At 39.8% G+C, this 19,082-nt stretch overlaps 1 protein-coding gene across 3 annotated transcripts in view; it reads right to left on the bottom strand.

Annotated features, from left to right (window-relative positions):
* The window catches only part of JPH1 (junctophilin 1), an 86,190-nt gene that overhangs the window by 7,361 nt on the left and 59,747 nt on the right, over nt 1-19,082 (bottom strand). For all 3 annotated transcript variants that reach the window (XM_004047162.5, XM_019032689.4, XM_019032690.4), the window contains exons 3-4: nt 16,956-17,074; nt 2,094-2,740 (exon numbers count right to left, since the gene is read on the bottom strand). In XM_004047162.5, the coding sequence (XP_004047210.1) occupies nt 2,094-2,740; nt 16,956-17,074 (766 nt within the window). The remainder of the gene's footprint in view (nt 1-2,093; nt 2,741-16,955; nt 17,075-19,082) is intronic.

Below are 19,082 nucleotides of genomic sequence, written 5' to 3'. Positions count from 1 at the left end.
ACACAGCTGGTAAGCAACAGAGCTGGGATGTGAACCGAGGAAGTTCAGCAACAGAGTTCAATTCTGTGAATTTTAAAATTATTCACGAATGTCTAACTTATACAGTGTCTTTCTCTCAAAACTATGTAGTACTCCATTATCTTAAAGGTCATCCACTGACAACATTTATGATGACTGTGTCACTTCCTAACTCTGAGGAGTGGGGAGGGCAGCTTTCTGTTACTATTGGGAAGACAATGTTAATTGTTAGAATCTTCGCACGAAGGTGTCAAGTCCATCTTGAATTTTGCAGAGGCAGTCTAAAGCTCAGGCTAGCTGCGGAGCTGCTGGGGCCTCCCTTCCCCCTTGGGGTGTAGAGGGGTACCCTAAGGACCAACTACTGAGATGGAGGATGCTTGTCTAACTCCAAGAATCTGAGAATTCCGCAAATAAGTAAAACAGATGTTTTTTCTAAATGAGGAGGCTGTGAATTTACCAAACATACGTATACTACTGTTTTATAGAGAGACTCTTTCAGCTAAGAGCTGGGTAATTCAACTTTTTTTTTCCCCTATCACAGCCTAATGTATAGGACGCTGGGGCATACGCTTCCCCTTGTAGAGGTCTAGAAGTCAACTAAAGCCCACAAATGGGTACCCAAAGGTATAAAAGGTAGGGCCTTGCATTGTTTGAATTTTTCCCTGTGTAAATCAGGCAAACTAACACTGATATATGTGAGGCCTTATTAACCTGGGGATAAACATGCTGAAAGTCAAATGAGAAGTAAGCTATTACATTTAACAAATTCAATAGTGATTATTATAGTTGTAATGTCAAGATACTGTCATATTAAGGTTTAAAATCTTTAAAATGAATGCTTACTGAAGAGTCAGAATCTTAGTCTGTTTTGAAAACAATTTTTCTCCATGCAGGTGGACTCCTAGGAAGTTGGTCCAGTTAATCTGAATAATTTATGTTTAGCTAATTAAAAAGTAGAAAATTTGAAAAAAGAAGAGAACCAGTGTTTTATAGATATTAGCAAAATAAACACACTTAAGAAATTTTAAGCATAAGTTAACAGAGGAATTTTAATTGTTTAATCCTGTGAGTAAATCAAACAGACAAAAATAAGAAACTGATGGCTGTACTATATTCTTGTTGGCCAAGATATTAATCCACACCATTATGCAAATATGTCTCTATAATTTCTAGTGAATACTAGGTGTGTAACATTCAACACCTCTGTTCTAAAGGGATGTGACCAGGTCAAGAGGTCATTTTTTAATCAATAATTAGCTTCAGATTTTATAAATACTATAGCATTTGATAAAACACTAATTCCATACATTATTCAAAAAATCTCCTTTGAAAGACGGTATAAAGATTTTTCAATAACACAGAGCTTTTCTGGCTGAATAATAAATAAATATCTTAAATGCTTAAGACTAATTGATACTAATAACCTGCATCTACCAGAAAACTGAAATTGTAAGAGTTCTCACACTTTGAAAAGACAGAAGACCAAAGAAATTCTCTTGAACTGTTGGAAATTTTCAGTTCTCTTTTGGGAAAGAAAAATGTTCTAGCTGCAAAGCCTGGCTAATTAAAGTCCAAACTACGTATGTATGAGAAGAATTCACAACGGCTAGAGGAGACGTTCTTTTTTGTAAAGATGCTGACTGCTGTGGTGAAAACAGGAGAACTAAGAACTTGGTGGTGCCCTTTTCCTAGAGCTCTGAGAGCGGCTGGCCCTTGGCAGGGGTCATGATTCCTTTCCAGCAATCAGAGAGCAAGCTACCAGGAAGCTCACCAAGACACGCTGTTAAAGCCTTGCTAAAATGTGCTAAGATGCTGTGCTAAGCTGGTCAGGTCTTACCTACCTGAATTACATCTAAAGTGGGGCTGGGTGAACATAGGGGTGGTGGGGGGAATTTCTGCCCAGAGAGCTCTTTGCTGTCTCAAGCTACCAATGTGTTATGTGCTGCTCTAAACAACCCTGTGCTTCTAGAACCTTGGTTAGCCTGGCTGTGATCAAGAGGCACAGTCACCCCACACAGCTCGCTGAAAGAAACAAAGGGAAGAAAGAAAGAGAAAACTCTACTTGCAGTACTTACTGAATTGGCTTCTTTTTCCAAAGCAGGGCATGAATCATTGCTTGCTGGATTCTTTGGTATAGCAAGTTCAGACTTCTTAGCTTTTGGCTCAGCTTTGCTTTCTTTGGCAACTGGTTTTGTCACAGATTTAGAGGGACTCCACTTGTTAGCGGATGGCTTGTGCACCAGTGCTGAGGAAGACTGGCTGGATCCATCGCCGTCCTCCACGTCTACTGGAGGGTGCTGGGGGGCATTCAGCTTCACGTAGTAGCCATGATACTGAGAATGCAGCTCCCCGTTACTGGGGTTGGGGATGTGGTGGCGGCCAGAGTACTTGGACTGGGGCACAACCGCTCCTGCCTCCTTCGTGGGAGCCTTTGACATCAAGGGCTTATTGACAATGGCCGTCACCTGCTCATCAGCCACACTCCTTTTGTCTTGGTTGAGTCTCGCCCCTGAGCTGGGGTTTTGCTTCTTCAGGGGCTTTGGGGAGGAAGCAGGAGAGTGGCTGTGTTTGGGACTTGCCTCAGGAGATCTTGGGGGTGTCGTGCCTTTGCGATAAAAATGAGGAGACTCCTTTGGTGTAGGTGGCTTTTCTGGTACCTTTTCTTCTGGATTTTCTTTAGCATCTACACCTTCCTGAAATCTCTGTTTGACGTAATCAGGGCCTGGCCAAAAAAAAAAAAAAAAAAAAAAAAAAGAAAAAAAGAAAGGAGGTATATATACATATATTTTGCTAAATCAGATTAACCTTTTCTCTTTCAAAAATAATATATTCATAAGGCTTTGACTAAACACATATTTCATTCTCTGGGGAAAAGTTTATTTATTATGGAAAGGCTGCTTTTAAGATAATACAGAATCTAAACAGTTCTGGCTTCCCTGATAATTGCATTCTTTCTGCCTACTTGCAGAATACAAAGGCAAAATTCATGTTGATGGAACATTGGTCGCAATATCATAATTAATCTGCTTATTCAAATTATGTGGTGTAACTAAGACACAGAAAGTGTATACTTGTACAAGGAAGTAAGCTGACTACTGTAAGCGTCTGAAAATTTAATAAAGTATACTGCAAGAGGAGAACCTGTAGATAACATATTTTTAATGATCTGTCATCAAACATGCATTAAAACTTCCTAGTTTGAAACAATTTCTGAGGCTTAGGTTGCACGACACAAAGTCACTTCCATGTAGTCCATTCACAGCTATGGAAAACACAGATTTGCACAAGCAGTGTTTTGCAGGTATCAAAGTCAAGAAGACAAGGCAGTTGTCTTTGGTTCTGTAGCTTCAAGATTTTTTTTTTCCTTTTTTATATACCTCAGGATTGTTTATAAAAATCTTGTTACTTTTTTATAAATGGGAACAAATTTTCATTAAAAAAGAGGCTATTCTTCTGACAGAGGAGGAAAAAATGAAAAAAAAAAAAAAAAAAAAAGTGGCCCTGCTGCATTGTTATTTTACGGGGAGTGAGCTATAAAGAAACAGAGTGTGTGCCACAAGATGTCCAGGCCCTGGGAACTCGAGGAGGCCGTGGTCTGGAAAGGGGCATCTCTGGGCCGAGACAGAGACCTTAGACTTCTAGGGCCTTCAGCTCTCAGCAAGTCATGTGTGTACTTTGGCTACCACTCCACCCATCTGCCACTTTTCGCCTCATAAGGTGAGGTCAAGGTCACATGCAGTGCAATTGACCCTCTTCCTCACAAATGGGCAGAAGCTGACAATGTCTCTTGAGTATACATGGAAGACACTGTCCCCACCGACATGCTTATAGAGAGTTGACAGGCTCTTGTCAATTCTACAACACTGCATCTGTTCATTTTCCTTCCTGCCTTCTACCCCCAACCCTTCACCCCAGACAAACTCACTAACTCACTAAAAGATTTACAGAGGGACTGAACAGCAATTATCCTTAATTGTGTAACTACATACTGCACACTTACATTTGTAATTGCTCTTCCCATGGTGGTCTGAGTAATAAGTTATTGTAATAAGGCTGCTATTTAATTATACAAGGAATTTTCCAAAATTTAAAGCCTCACCAAAATCTTAGGCAGTAGGTGTTATTATCCCCATTTTACTGAAATGGAAACAGCTATAGCAGCTGAAAAAAAAAGTCACATAGCTCCCATTATCTTTTAAGAAAAAAACATAATGCAACACATAATATTTTAAAGCCAGAGACAAGAATTCCTGAGCACCCACCATCGCAAGTTATACTCAGGGCACAAAACATAATAGTATTATCACAGTTTCCACCTTCTAGAAGATACATCCACTCCTGGGGATTCAAGTTTCCCAAATTTGTCAAGATCGCACATCGACAATTGAGACTTCCTTTCTAAACTGGGTAAGCTCCCCCTTTACATAACTGACAATTTTCTTTTAATTCCTCCATCAAAAATGGCAGTGTTAATTCTTAGGCCAGTGAAAGTTATTTTGAATGACAAAAAGGGGCAACTGCAAGCATTCAAAAGGCGATGTCCTTCTGTTTCTGAATTCTTTCTTGGTGCTGTGTGTCTGGACATAGCATTAAGGGGAAAAAGGGCAGCATGAGCACAAAAAAATTATGTCTTTCATCAGCTGAACTGTCCCTGCTCTTTAAAACTCATCAGGTCATTGATACTAGTCTGTCATGGAGAAGCCCCTTGTGATTCAACTGCAGGCATATTTTAACAAAACCCCTCTTCTTCTGTGATAAAGTATATTCTCTAATACATCTTGATGCAGTGTGATGTTTACATACTTTTCCCTCACTTCTCTACCCAAAGTTTCACTACGGTTGGTTTTATTTGTGCTTTACTGATATTCAACTTCAAAGCATTACTAAAATACCCATCTAGGTGTGGTAGTGGATGTACTTTGCAAAGATAATTAAAATAGTCAAGGGCCTTGGAGCCAACAGACTTTTAATTTAAGCCACTTAATGCTGAAACAATTACATAAAATACAAAGTGCTTTTAACATCTTTGATCTAAAGATAAATGCAAGTTATTTTTGCACAGAAAAATTGCCAATATCTACTAAGATTAAGGCACATTAAAAGCTAATGTTTAACTTAAATATACAGAAAAGACTGAAAAAATAGACTCTGGCAAACATTTTTCGTTACACATTCTCAAAGTTGGAGGGAAAAGGTAAAGAGTCACTGCGCCCTGAGAAATGAAGCTGTCACAAAGCCCATGCATTTCACTTAGAAGATGTAAGACCATGAGATTGTAGCTTACAAATTTAGGATTTAAATCTTTGTGATGCCCTCGTCACAAAAAAATGTCATTTTTTTGAGGTGATAAATAGGTTAATTAGCTTGATTTAATCATTCCATATTGTATTAAGAAATTGTAACATCACTTTGTACTTCATAAATATATACAACTATAACTTATCAATATATACATTAAAAACATTAGGATGTATCCTAGTGACCTTCAGCACCATCAGTATAGGTGGATAGGCCAAGGTGAGACTGATTTGGCCGTTGGAATAATTTATATTAATGAACTTATGAAGCTAAATTTTGGATTCCATTGGAAGTATTTCCTATGATATTTATCAACTCTCAAATACTGATCTAATCACTTCTTTAACCTTTAGAAATCTGATGTGTCACCTCTTTGGACACAGTTTTCTTGTCCTAAATGTAGTAAGAAAGGCATGTCTTACATGATTACTCATGCCCACTCTGCTAAGATGAGTTTAGGTATACTCACTCAAATTGATCTACAGGGCTTCTGATGATACTCAAAAATGATGAGCTCAAAGAATTTACTAGAATGGTGGAAGTACATTTTAGCATCAACTTTCACATTTAAAAAATTCCTAGCTTTATTATGCATTCAAAAAATATCTGGGTAAGGGAAAAAATGCACTCCTAAGCAGGGGCGCCTATGCTTGCTGCCTATCAGAGCATCTGAGGTGTTATGGCCAGAGATTTTAATAAGTATGAATTGAAGCCTAGAAATATTAATGTTTAACAAATGATCCGAGTGATTCCAACGCACTGGGTTATAGGCATTTGACACTATGCTAGCAATATGTTGATACTGCTTGCATTGATTGGTTATATTGCTTGGTTGATATGTCCATAGCACCAGCCTTACATGACTACATCCTGTTGGAAAGGGTTCCAACGTGGCACAGTCATACAAGTCCTAGCCAACTAAATGAGGATATACAGTTAGATTTTCCAGAGGAAGATTAAATGCTTTTAAAACAAGATGTTTAATATAATGCAGAAGACAGAAGTTTTTCCTGGACTATTTTCTCTTGGAAGGCACATGTTGTGCCTGCTACTTGTTCTGTGTAGTAAATGTGTGTCAGCATTGCAGAGCCAGCAACATAAAGTTGATGAGATGCAGCGGTTCATTAAAAAGACTAGTCAGAATATTGCCAGGGAGGGAAATTATGACAAATGTTGATAGTTGTTGTAGTCAGCATTTTCATCTGTTTTTATAGACAGTATCTATGAATCCCAAAGGATTTTCTCCCCCTGGAGACTCATATTGGGAAGAAGTCAGATACAGGTCACCTGCTCACGGACATGGCTGCCATACAATGTGAAAAAAGAAACAACATTCAGCATGCCATCCACCAACACTCAAAGGTTACTCGTTACAGTTGGCATGAAGGCTCTGAACAGATATGGCAGATGGTGGCAGCAGGGTATCCAGCTAGTTCTTCAGAGGTGAGCCTCGGTGGGCTGGCTATGGGCAGAAGCACCATAAAGATTCCCCCAAAACAAATGTCTATGAGGGCAGTGCCAATATCAAATGTTTTGTAGCAACAGCAGTAGTCATTAAGTAGAAATTAGACATTTTCTGTGGAGACTGACAATCAGTGAAAAGAGGACCAGATTGAAAGAGTCTAAAAAAATTGTGTTAACTGGTAGCAGGATCACTTTTTGTGTTCGATATAGAAAGAACACTCCTTTCCTATAGGACTTCACAGTCCCGTCTATAACAATCCTGCAATTTCTGTGACCACAGCCATAGTGCTCTGGTCTGCAAACTGTGGGACATCCTTTCTAGTACCCTGCACTTGGCTGGCACTCAATACCCATTTGTGAAGCTGAATGTACTGGAATGAATACGTGGTATGAGTAACCAGCAAACTCATGAATTATTAATTTCATGTCAACTAGTGGATTATTCAGTTTCCCTTTTTAATGAAAAAATTTATTCATAATTTTGGGTTTGGAAGGTGAGCTTAGAAGTCATCTATTCCAGGATGCTTCCCTTTTCTTAACCAAATCCATGACATATTAATGATAGGCCTAGACTATTATGTAATGGAGCTATGCTTTGATTTCTGAAGTCTTCTAATTCATACCAGAAATGCAAGCTTAGTTAACACTGGTCCATAATAACCTGTGCTAAAGACTTCACTCTAAATAATCGATGCACTGTGTGTGTGTATGAGTACATTTATGCTTAAACATGCAAAGACAAAGCTCGTTGGGGATGATACCCAGAGAAGCAGGCTGGCTCTCTCCCAAGAGGGCTCCAAGTACTAAATTTACCACATTCCAGGGCAGTGTTTTAATTTCTTTAACTCATGCTCAGCCCCTGCCTCCATCAATAAATACAAAAATTTTACATGCTACTTAATATCACTTGAAATTAAAAACAAAATGAATCTCTCGACTAAAAGGATTTTTTTTTTTTTGAGACGGAGTCTTGCTCTGTCGCCCAGGCTGGAGTAAGTGGCACCATTCTGGCTCACTGCAACCTCTGCCTCTCAGGTTCAAATGATTCTCATGCCTCAGCCTCCCAACTAGCTGGGATTACAGGCATGTACTACCAGGCCCAGCTAATTTTTGTATTTTTAGTGGAGATGGGGTTTCACCATGTTGGTCAGGCTGGTCGTGAACTCCTGGCCTCACATGATCTGCCCGCTTTGGCCTCCCAGAGTGCTGGGATTACAGGCATGAGCCACTGTGCCTAGCCTAAAAAGAAACTGGAACAGTGGGAGAAAGAGCCACAAATCCAGTCTCCCAATCTTCCTTCTCAGGAAGGGGCAGGGCCCCGGTCCCCCCTGCTTCCTCAGTGGTTACCCTCTAAAGCAAGCTTGTACAACCCGTGGCCCAACACAAATTCATAAACTTTTCTTAAAACATTATGAGGTTTTTTTGGTGATTTTGTTTTAGCTCCTCAGCTATCATTAGTGTTAGTGCATTTTATGTGTGGCCCAAGACAATTCTTCTTCTTCCTATGTGGCCCAGGGAAGCCAAAAGATTGGACACCCTTGCTCTAAAGCCTACGTCACCCTTGCTGGCATAGAAACCTGATTTTACCAGCACTTTGAAGCAGAGCCATCCCTTGGGGCAGACTCACATTACCAAAGCTCACCAGACTGACGTACAATCCTAGAAGGCCAATTTACTAGTTTACAATGAGCAATGTAAATGTCACATAGGTCAGGGGACTCATGCTGATACTACCAGTACATGCTCTCCTTGTTGGCAGAACTCCATGGAAAGCTCAGCCAAAATTAGAAAGTTACTGGTGAACATGGAATCAGAACAAGAAGCATGAGCTGAATCAAATATGTAATGGCATCAAGCTGGGCTAGCCTGATACATCCATTTCCTGAGTCAGGGTGATCTTGCCAGTAAAGCCCTATACCATGGCCATAGTTCCTGCATCCTTCCCCATAATAGAAACGTCCTTGCCAAAGTGAGAGCAGTCTTCCAAGGTTCTGGCTCAGGCTTCTCCTCCTCTGGACAGTGTTGGGATGAACACTGCCAATTTTTGCCTCTGTGACTCTTTTTTCTATACTTCCTTGGGTGACCAATTTTTCTTTAGATGTTTTTATAACCCAATCAGGTTACAAGGAAATCCTGTGGTTCTTAAAGCCATCCTATTACTTAGGATCACCTGATCTACCTTTGTGTAGTTTCAGGGACTCATTTTCAAGCTGAACTCTCAGAGGGCAATCTTCTAAGTTCTTGGGGCATGACTCACTGTGTCACTCCCACTAATGGCAATTTAGGTTTCTGTGCATGTACACAGTTATCTATATACACATTCACAAACATCCATTTGTATGCTTTCGGTTTATTAGAGCTTAACCCTTTGGGGGAGAAAGCCATCCCACATGGCTTTGTTTTTTTCTTTAATGACAAGTTATTATTTTATTTAAAAATTTTTTGATTAATCTACATATAATCTAATAGCAACCTTTTTTTCTACTTCTCGCTTTTATAATCAAGAGGCTATGTTTTTTCTTTAGTTTCTAACTGAATTGTAGAATAATACAGTTTTTTTAAATAGATTCAATGCCATCCCCATCAAGCTACCAATGACTTTCTTCACAGAATTGGAAAAAACTGCTTTAAAGTTCATATGGAACCAAAAAAGAGCCTGCATTGTGAAGTCAATCCTAAGCCAAAAGAACAAAGCTGGAGGCATCATGCTACCTGACTTCAAACTACACTACAAGGCTACAGTAACCAAAACAGCATGGTACTGTTACCAAAACAGAGACATAGACCAATGGAACAGAACAGAGCCCTCAGAAATAATGCCACACATCTACAACTATCTGATCTTTGACAAACCTGACAAAAACAAGCAATGGGGAAAGGATTCCCTATTTAATAAATGGTGCCGGGAAAACTGGCTAGGCATATGTAGAAAGCTGAAACTGGATCCCTTCCTTACACCTTATACAAAAATTAATTCAAGATGGATTAAAGACTTACATGTTAGACCTGAAACCATAAAAACCCTAGAAGAAAACCTAGGGAATACCATTCAGGACACAGGCATGGGCAAGGACTTCATGACTAAAACACCAAAAGCAATGGCAACAAAAGCTAAAACTGACAAATGGGATCTAATTAAACTAAAGAGCTTCTGCACAGCAAAAGAAACTACCATCAGAGTGACTAGGCAACCTACAGAATGGGAGAAAATTTTTATAATCTACTCATCTGACAAAGGGCTAATATCCAGAATCTAGAAAGAACTCAAGGCTAGGAAGAAACTGCATCAACTAATGAGCAAAATAACCAGCTAACATCATAATGACAGGATCAAATTCACACATAACAATACTAACCTTAAATGGAAATGGGCTAAATGCTCCAATTGAAAGGCACAGACTGGCAAATTGGATAAAGAGTCAAGACCCATCAGTGTGCTGTATTCAGGAAACCCATCTCACCTGCAGAGACACACATAGGCTCAAAATAAAGGGATGGAGGAAGATCTACCAAGCAAATGGAAAACAAAAAAAAGGCAGGGGTTGCAATCCTAGTCTCAGATAAAACAGACTTTAAACCAACAAAGATCAAAAGAGACAAGGCCATTACATAATGGTAAAGGGATCAATTCAACAAGAAGAACTATCCTAAATATATATGCACCCAATACAGGAGCACCCAGATTCATAAAGCAAGTCCTTAGTGACCTAGAAAGAGACTTAGACTCCCACACAATAATAATGGGAGACTTTAACACCCCACTGTCAACATTAGACAGATCAATGAGACAGAAAGTTAACAAGGATATCCAGGAATTGAACTCACCTCTGCACCAATCAGATCTAATAGACATCTACAGAACTCTCCACCCCAAATCAACAGAATATACATTCTTTTCAGCACCACACCACACCTATTCCAAAATTGACCACATAGTTAGAAGTAAAGCTGTCCTCAGCAAATATAAAAGAACAGAAATTATAACAAACTGTCTCTCAGACCACAGTGCAATCACACTAGAACTCAGGATTAAGAAACTCACTCAAAACCGCTCAACTACATGGAAACTGAACAACCTGCTCCTGAATGACTACTAGGTACATAACGAAATGAAGGCAGAAATAAAGATGTTCTTTGAAACCAACAAGAACAAAGACACAACATACGAGAATCTCTGGGACACATTCAAAGCAGTGTGTAGAGGGAAATTTATAGCACTAAATGCCCACAAGAGAAAGCAGGAAAGATCTAAAATTGACACCCTAACATCACAATTAGAAGAACTAGAGAAGCAAGAGCAAACACATTCAAAAGCTAGCAGAAGGCAAGAAATAACTAAAATCAGAGCAGAACTGAAGGAAATAGAGACACAAAAAACCCTTCAAAAAATTAATGAATCCAGGAGCTGGTTTTTTGAAAAGATCAACAAAATTGATAGACCGCTAGCAAGACTAATAAGGAAGAAGAGAGAAGAATTAAATAGACGCAATAAAAAATGACAAAGGGGATATTACCACTGATCCCACAGAAATACAAACTACCATCAGAGAATACTATAAACACCTCTACACAAATAAACTAGAAAATCTAGAAGAAATGGATAAATTCCTTGACACAAACACTCTCCCAATACTAAACCAGGAAGAAGCTGAATCTCTGAATAGACCAATAACAGGAGCTGAAATTGAGGCAATAATTAATAGCTTACCAACCAAAAAAAGTCCAGGACCAGATGGATTCACAGCCGAATTCTACCAGAGGTACAAGGAGGAGCTGGTACCATTCCTTCTGAAACTATTCCAATCAATAGAAAAAGAGGGAATCCTCCCTAACTCATTTTATGAGGCCAGCATCATCCTGATACCAAAGCCAGGTAGAGAAACAACCAAAAAAGAGAATTTTAGACCAGTATCCTTGATGAACACTGATGCAAAAATCCTCAATAAAATACTGGCAAACCGAATCCAGCAACACATCAAAAAGCTTATCCACCATGATCAAGTGGGCTTCATCCCTGGGATGCAAGGCTGGTTCAACATATGAAAATGAATAAATGTAATCCAGCATATAAACAGAACCAAAGACAAAAACCACATGATTATCTCAATAGATGCAGAAAAGGCCTTTGACAAAATTCAACAACTCTTCATGCTAAAAACTCTCAATAAATTAGGTATTGATGGGATGTATCTCAAAATAGTAAGAGCTATCTATGACAAACCCACAGCCAATATCATACTGAATGGGCAAAAACTGGAACTATTCCCTTTGAAAACTGGCACAAGACAGGGATGCCCTCTCTCACCACTCCTATTCAACATAGTGTTGGAAGTTCTGGCCAGGGCAATCAGGCAGGAGAAAGAAATAAAGGGCATTCAATTAGGAAAAGAGGAAGTCAAATTGTCCCTGTTTGCAGATGACATGATTGTATATCTAGAAAACCCCATTGTCTCAGCCCAAAATCTTCTTAAGCTGATAAGCAACTTCAGCAAAGTCTCAGGATACAAAATCAATGTGCAAAAATCACAAGCATTCTTATACACCAATAACAGACAAACAGAGAGCCAAATCATGAGTGAACTCCCATTCACAATTGCTTCAAAGAGAATAAAATACCTAGGAATCCAACTTACAAGGGATGTGAAGGACCTCTTCAAGGAGAACTACAAACCACTGCTCAATGAAATAAAAGAGGACACAAAGAAATGGAAGAACATTCCATGCTCATGGGTAGGAAGAATCAATATCGTGAAAATGGCCATACTGCCCAAGGTAATTTATAGATTCAATGCCGTCCCCATCAAGCTACCAATGACTTTCTCCACAGAATTGGAAAAAACTACTTTCAAGTTCATATGGAACCAAAAAAGAGCCTGCATTGCCAAGTCAATCCTAAGCCAAAAGAACAAAGCTGGAGGCATCACGCAACCTGACTTCAACCTATACTACAAGGCTACAGTAACCAAAACAGCATGGTAGTGGTACCAAAACAGAGATATAGACCAATGGAACAGAACAGAGCCCTCAGAAATAATGCTGCATATCTACAACTATCTGATCTTTGACAAACCTGACAAAAACAAGCAATGGGGAAAGGATTCCCTATTTAATAAATGGTGCCGGGAAAACTGGCTAGGCATATGTAGAAAGCTGAAACTGGATCCCTTCCTTACACCTTATACAAAAATTAATTCAAGATGGATTAAAGACTTACATGTTAGACCTGAAACCATAAAAACCCTAGAAGAAAACCTAGGCAATACCATTCAGGACATAGGCATGGGCAAGGACTTCATGTCTAAAACACCAAAAGCAATGGCAACAAAAGCCAAAATTGACAAATGGGATCTAATTAAACTCAAGAGCTTCTGCACAGCAAAATAAACCACCATCAGAGTGACTAGGCAACCTACAGAATGGGAGAAAATTTTTGCAACCTACTCATCTGACAAAGGGCTAATATCCAGAATCCGCAATGAACTCAAACAAATTTACAAGAAAAAAACAACCCCATCAAAAAGTGGGTGAAGGATATGAACAGACACTTCTCAAAAGAAGATATTTATGCAGCCAAAAAACACATGAAAAAATGCTCATCATCACTGGCCATCAGAGAAATGCAAATCAAAACCACAATGAGATACCATCTCACACCAGTTAGAATGGTGATCATTAAAAAGTCAGGAGACAACAGGTGCTGGAGAGGATGTGGAGAAACAGCAACACTTTTACACTGTTGGTGGGACTGTAAACTAATTCAACCATTGTGGAAGTTGGTGTGGCGATTCCTCAGGGATCTAGAACTGGAAATAGCATTTGACCCAGCCATCCCATTACTGGGTATATACCCAAAGGATTATAAATCATGCTGCTATAAAGACACATGCACACGTATGTTTATTGTGGCACTATTCACAACAGCAAAGACTTGGAACCAAGCCAAATGTCCAACAATGATAGACTGGATTAAGAAAATGTGGCACATATACACCATGGAATACTATGCAGCCATAAAAAATGATGAGTTCATGTCCTTTGTAGGGACATGGATGAAGCTGGAAACCATCATTCTCAGCAAACTATCGCAAGGACAAAAAACCAAACACCGCATGTTCTCACTCATAGGTGGGAACTGAACAATGAGAACACATGGACACAGGAAGGGGAACATCACACACTGGGGCCTGTCATGGGGTGGGGGGAAGGGGGAGGGATAGCATTAGGAGATATACCTAATGCTAAATGATGAGTTAATGGGTGCAGCACACCAACATGGCACATGTATACATATGTAACAAACCTGCACGTTGTGCACATGTACCCTAAAACTTAAAAAAAAAAAAAAAGAACTCAAACAAATTTACAAGAAAAAAACAAACAACCCCATCAACAAGTGGGCGAAGGATATGAACAGACACTTCTCAAAAGAAGACATTTATGCAGCCAAAAGACACATGAAAAAAAGCTCATCATCACTGTTCATTAGAGAAATGCAAATCAAAACCACAGTGAGATGTCATCTCACACCAGTTAGAATGGCGATCACTAAAAAGTCAGAATGATGCAGTTTTAAACTAAACAACATAAGATTTAATTAAGATGGAAAATATCTGAAAATACTGCCAGCTCCTGAAAATAGGTAATTTGCCATGGAAGCGTTCAACATGTAAGCTATGACAGGCATCTTTTATTCCAGGGTTAACAACTTCTATGCACGAACACATGCATTCCAAACAATGGAGACTTTTATATCTGAGATATGTAAATTAAATGGCCAGCCTAATTTAGAAGTACTTGAAAGCCCTTTTCGAAAATGTCTATCTGATTTGCTCACCCTGTAAATGCAAAGTGGAGAGCATGAGTTATGCTCCCTTGAGAAGATCAATAATACCCGCGACAGAAAAGGCTTTCTATACAGTTGCTGAAGAAAGTGCTGGCTGTGGGTCAAAGGGGACTGCAGCCTCCCCGACAAGCTCTGGTCTCAAATAGACCCGCTGTCGTCCATGCTACTGTGATGTATTCATTCCTGATGGACAACTTGCTTATATGAAGCTGTTTTAGCTAAGAAAGGGTGGCATTACATTTTCCCACAATATTTTTTTTCCCCTCAAATGCTTTTACACCAGAAAAGGCTTTTAAAACCATTCAGTCTGGGAAACCAAGATGATCTTTCGTATCATTTACCTCTTGTTAACACCTAATAGAAATCTAAAGGGACCCCATTCCCCAACAGAATTAACAGAACCAAGAAATTACCATCTGCAGACAACAGTAAGTTTGTTTGCTTTCAAAGCCGCTCAAGCCCAGTGCCTCCTGATCAGTCAGGTTCTTTCCAATGGCAGCACTGCTAGGGAGGAGAGAACAATTTCTCCTGGGAGGCTGAACTCTTTTCCCAGCTCTCACGTCCTGGAACAGCTAATTTGCCAATATACGTAGGTACCAGGGAAGTATGAGTTCATTTCACGCCAGAGGAGAGTTTATTCCTACCAGAGGTCGCTGCAAAAAATGGAAAGGTTCCTTTTCCTAAAAATTGCATATATATAAAAAATGATTTAAATCTCAACCAGAGGTTTAAAAGAGATGCATGTGAAACAAAATACCCTTCTCAGTGGTTGCCTTGGACTTGAACTCTTAGAGAAGTCACTCTGTGATGATGATATCTATCATTCAACAACCACCTTGGGTCCCTCCCCAGCCTTTCTCTTATAAAAACCGAATCTTCTTTGCCTGGCCTTTTAATGTCTCCTTTCTTTGCAGGAACCTCCTGCCCCCATTCTCCAGGTCATTTCTCATTGCTCCATCCTTGATTATAGCCAAGTTTCTAGCTTTTCTACAAATCTTGCTATTTTGTTCACTTTGACTTACGTCGTTCGTTAGGACTCAGTGATACCCTGTGGGTTCCGACAGCGTATACCCCTCACCAGAGCCAAACATGTATCGAACACCTACCTCATGCAGGGTGCTGGGCTAGAGACAGGATGCTAGTTATACAGCTTGATTTAATAAAAACCAGTGCGGAAAAATCCTTTACCAAGAAATGTAACTTTTAACAGAAATTGAAAACATTTATTTTGGTTTCTTCACCTAGAAATCTGTTGATGCCTCAAACAATCATGGAGAATATATATAAATAGGTGAATATTGCCTTTTTGAAACTCAAAACAAAAACATTAGTATCTTATAGAGAGGGGTGGAAAGAATCTACTAGGAAACTACTAGAAAGTGAATTAAGAATTTAAACTATTGCAAATATTTGTTGATTGCTATTTTGTAACATCTGAGAGGCAGATGACCAAGATCGACTTTTTTGAGGTTGTCACTTTTATTTCTTCCATCGTGACATGCATTTTCCTCTTACTCTGTGCAGATTAATCTCTTTAAGTGGTATGCTGCTATACTTCCTAACCACAGTCCTTTGAACTCTGAACTTTAGTTCAGATACATTAAAAAAAAGTCACGGTACTGACTGGCTCTTCTCTTACTACTAAAATTGCCTCTGAATTTGGGGGTATTTTTTATAGAATCTGGCTGTCACTAAAATAATTTCTTAGAATCAGATATTTTAGATTCTTGTTTAGTTTACTGCTATCAGCTCAAACTTTGTTGGTCATATGTAGAGGGGAGGAAGGGTGAGACTCTGGGGAATAACCCATCTCCAGGGCTAACACTCAGACTTCGGTGATATTTATTACTACAAGTTGAACATTCCTAATCCAAAAATCTGAAATGCTCCAGAATCCAAAACATTGTGGGCACCGACATGATGCTACAAGTGGAAAATTCCACATGACCGATGGTCACAGTCAAAATGCAGTCAAAACTTTGTTCCATGTGCAAAATTATTAAAAATATTCTATAAAATTACCTCCAGGCTATGTGTATAAGGTATCTATGAAACAGAAATGAATTTCGTGTTTCAACTTGGGTCCCCAGCTCAAGAGATCTCACTGTGTACACGCAAATACAGAAAAATATCAACAAATCTGAAATCTGAAACACTTCTGGTCCCAAGCACTTCAGATGAAGGACCCTCAACCGCATGCGCCCTTGCTTGTTTTGTATAATAGTATTGCTGGGATTCAGGAAGCACAGATCTTTATGTTGAAAGGAAAAGGAAATAAAAGCAAGCCAAAGCCAGTGTTCCTGCCTCACCCATCAAAGGAGCACTGTTTTACCTGGTTGGTAGAAATCAGGTGACAGCTCCCTGGCCACAGCTCTCGCGATGTCGCACTCCTGGCGAGCGGCCAGCGCGGCCTGGTCGGCGGCATCGGCCTTCGCTCTGGCGTGTGCAGTCCTACACGGGGCACAAAAGGACGAGTCAGCATAGGTGGCCCCTTGTTACTTACACAGGGACAAGCAAATTGTAATCTGGGAAAAGAAATGTTAATTATGATTATGGCCCGACACCCACAAGAGCAAAAATTTTAGAGTCCTATTGCCGTGAAATTTCAATGAAGATGACATAGATGAAACTAAATTACCCATGAATTGCCTCAGCCCTTCTCTCAAGGGAAATGAAAAGTAAGAGCAAGGTCTGTGTAGCTTGATGCTAAGTGTGGTTTTCAAAACTTACTGGATCAAATCTCCTGTTGACTTTGGTTGGCATTCCTCCCCCCCCCCCCCACTAAAATTATGGAAAGTAGAATTAGAACATATAAATTAATAGTGTTTATCAAATTCATTTCTACGGTACAATCAATGTAAGAATTTGACTAAGAAAGATCTGCCCACTGGCATGCTGGTGAAGTAGCTCTTTGAAGAAAAAAATTAGTGAAATGGGGATTGGTAGTGTTTATTCATATCCATGTGTAAATGTTCTTACCGTGGCCAATTTCAGGCTACCAGCATGATGCCGTTGGATGTGTAGTGGGGAGATGTGCACTATTGGCGCTCGCCAGCAGGAGCAAACCACAGGGCCCGCTCTAAGAACATGCTCAGAAGGGTTCCTGAGGAGCCCATTTAGCTGACTTTTAGGCATGTTTCTTGTATGAACCAAAAAGGAGACAGCGAGGCAGAACTGGCAAGGATGAAATGGATCTTTCAGTCTTCCATCGCCTCCCTGGCCTGTCCTCACTCATGGAAACCTCTCATCTTTCTGGAGGACTAGGGTTATGCGGAAGGTGGCAGGAAAAAGAATAGGGCTTCTTATGGCTGCACCAGGGAATGATGTCTACCGGCCCCAGAGAGGGTTGGAGGGAAGAAAAAAACTCTGGTTTATCTGCTCTGCAAAGGGAAAGGCCTTGTCCCGTTAGTCTTTAGATGTTTATGGGTACCTATTTCTTATGACTTTGTAAACTTTCTATTATATTTTATTAGCACTAGGCAGGGCTATAAATAACTAGCAGTGAAAACTTAATGGAAGTCTGAAAAAGGTGCTTACACTTATGTTGGAGACAGCAGGAGAGAGGAGGAGTTGGGAAAAGGCATGGGCTTTGGATGCTCTTCAGGGAGAACACACGGGCAGCAGCTGGAGGAGGCTGGCAGGCGGAGCTCCTGGGACCAAAACACGGAGGGACCGGGCCTGGCCTGAGACAAGGGGGTCAACTGGTAGGAGGCCCCCTTTTCACATTACTCTCTTCAATAACCTCCTCTTGTCCTGTGCTCTCACAGGACTCCTTTCACTTCTATTTAGGATCTAAGCAAGCCTGAAGGCTTGATGTATTAGAATGTAAGCTTTGTGAAGATTGGAATTTTTAATTTTTGGTCCTCTGTCATAATCCCAAAGTGCAGAACACTACATGGCACATACTATTTATTGAGGGACCACTTTATGAATAAAGGAATGAATGATCCTTCCTTAGGAAAAGCTGGGTAGTTCTTAAAACTGAATGGAATGACAAAACCATAGAGACAGTAAAAAGATTCAGAGTTGCTAAGAGTTCGGGGTGTAGTAGGGAAGAATGAATTGGTGGAAAGGAGGGCATATCTGGGGGAGTTTAATTATTCTGCATGATACTGTAGTGGGGGACATTACATATTTGTCAAAGTCTATAGACTGTACAACACAAACAGTGAATGAAGCCTGATGTAAACTATGGACTTTAATACTAATGTATTAATACCAGTTCATCAATTACACCAAATGCACCTCAAAATGCAAGATGTTAATAATAGGGGACACTGTGTGTGTGCATGAGGAGAGGAGGTGTATGGGAACTTTGCAGTTCCTGTTCAATTTTTCCGATAACTTAAAACTGCTCTAAAAAATAAAGTCATTAAAAATGAGTGGATCAACTTCGAATCATCAAAACTGCTATTTCTAAACCATGGAGGATGCTTTAGATTATTTGTGTATGGGGTAT

The sequence above is a fragment of the Gorilla gorilla genome, chromosome 7 (genome assembly GCF_029281585.2).
Source record: "Gorilla gorilla gorilla isolate KB3781 chromosome 7, NHGRI_mGorGor1-v2.1_pri, whole genome shotgun sequence".
Classification (NCBI taxonomy): domain Eukaryota; kingdom Metazoa; phylum Chordata; class Mammalia; order Primates; family Hominidae; genus Gorilla; species Gorilla gorilla.
This window is presented reverse-complemented; position numbering and strand designations above follow the sequence as displayed.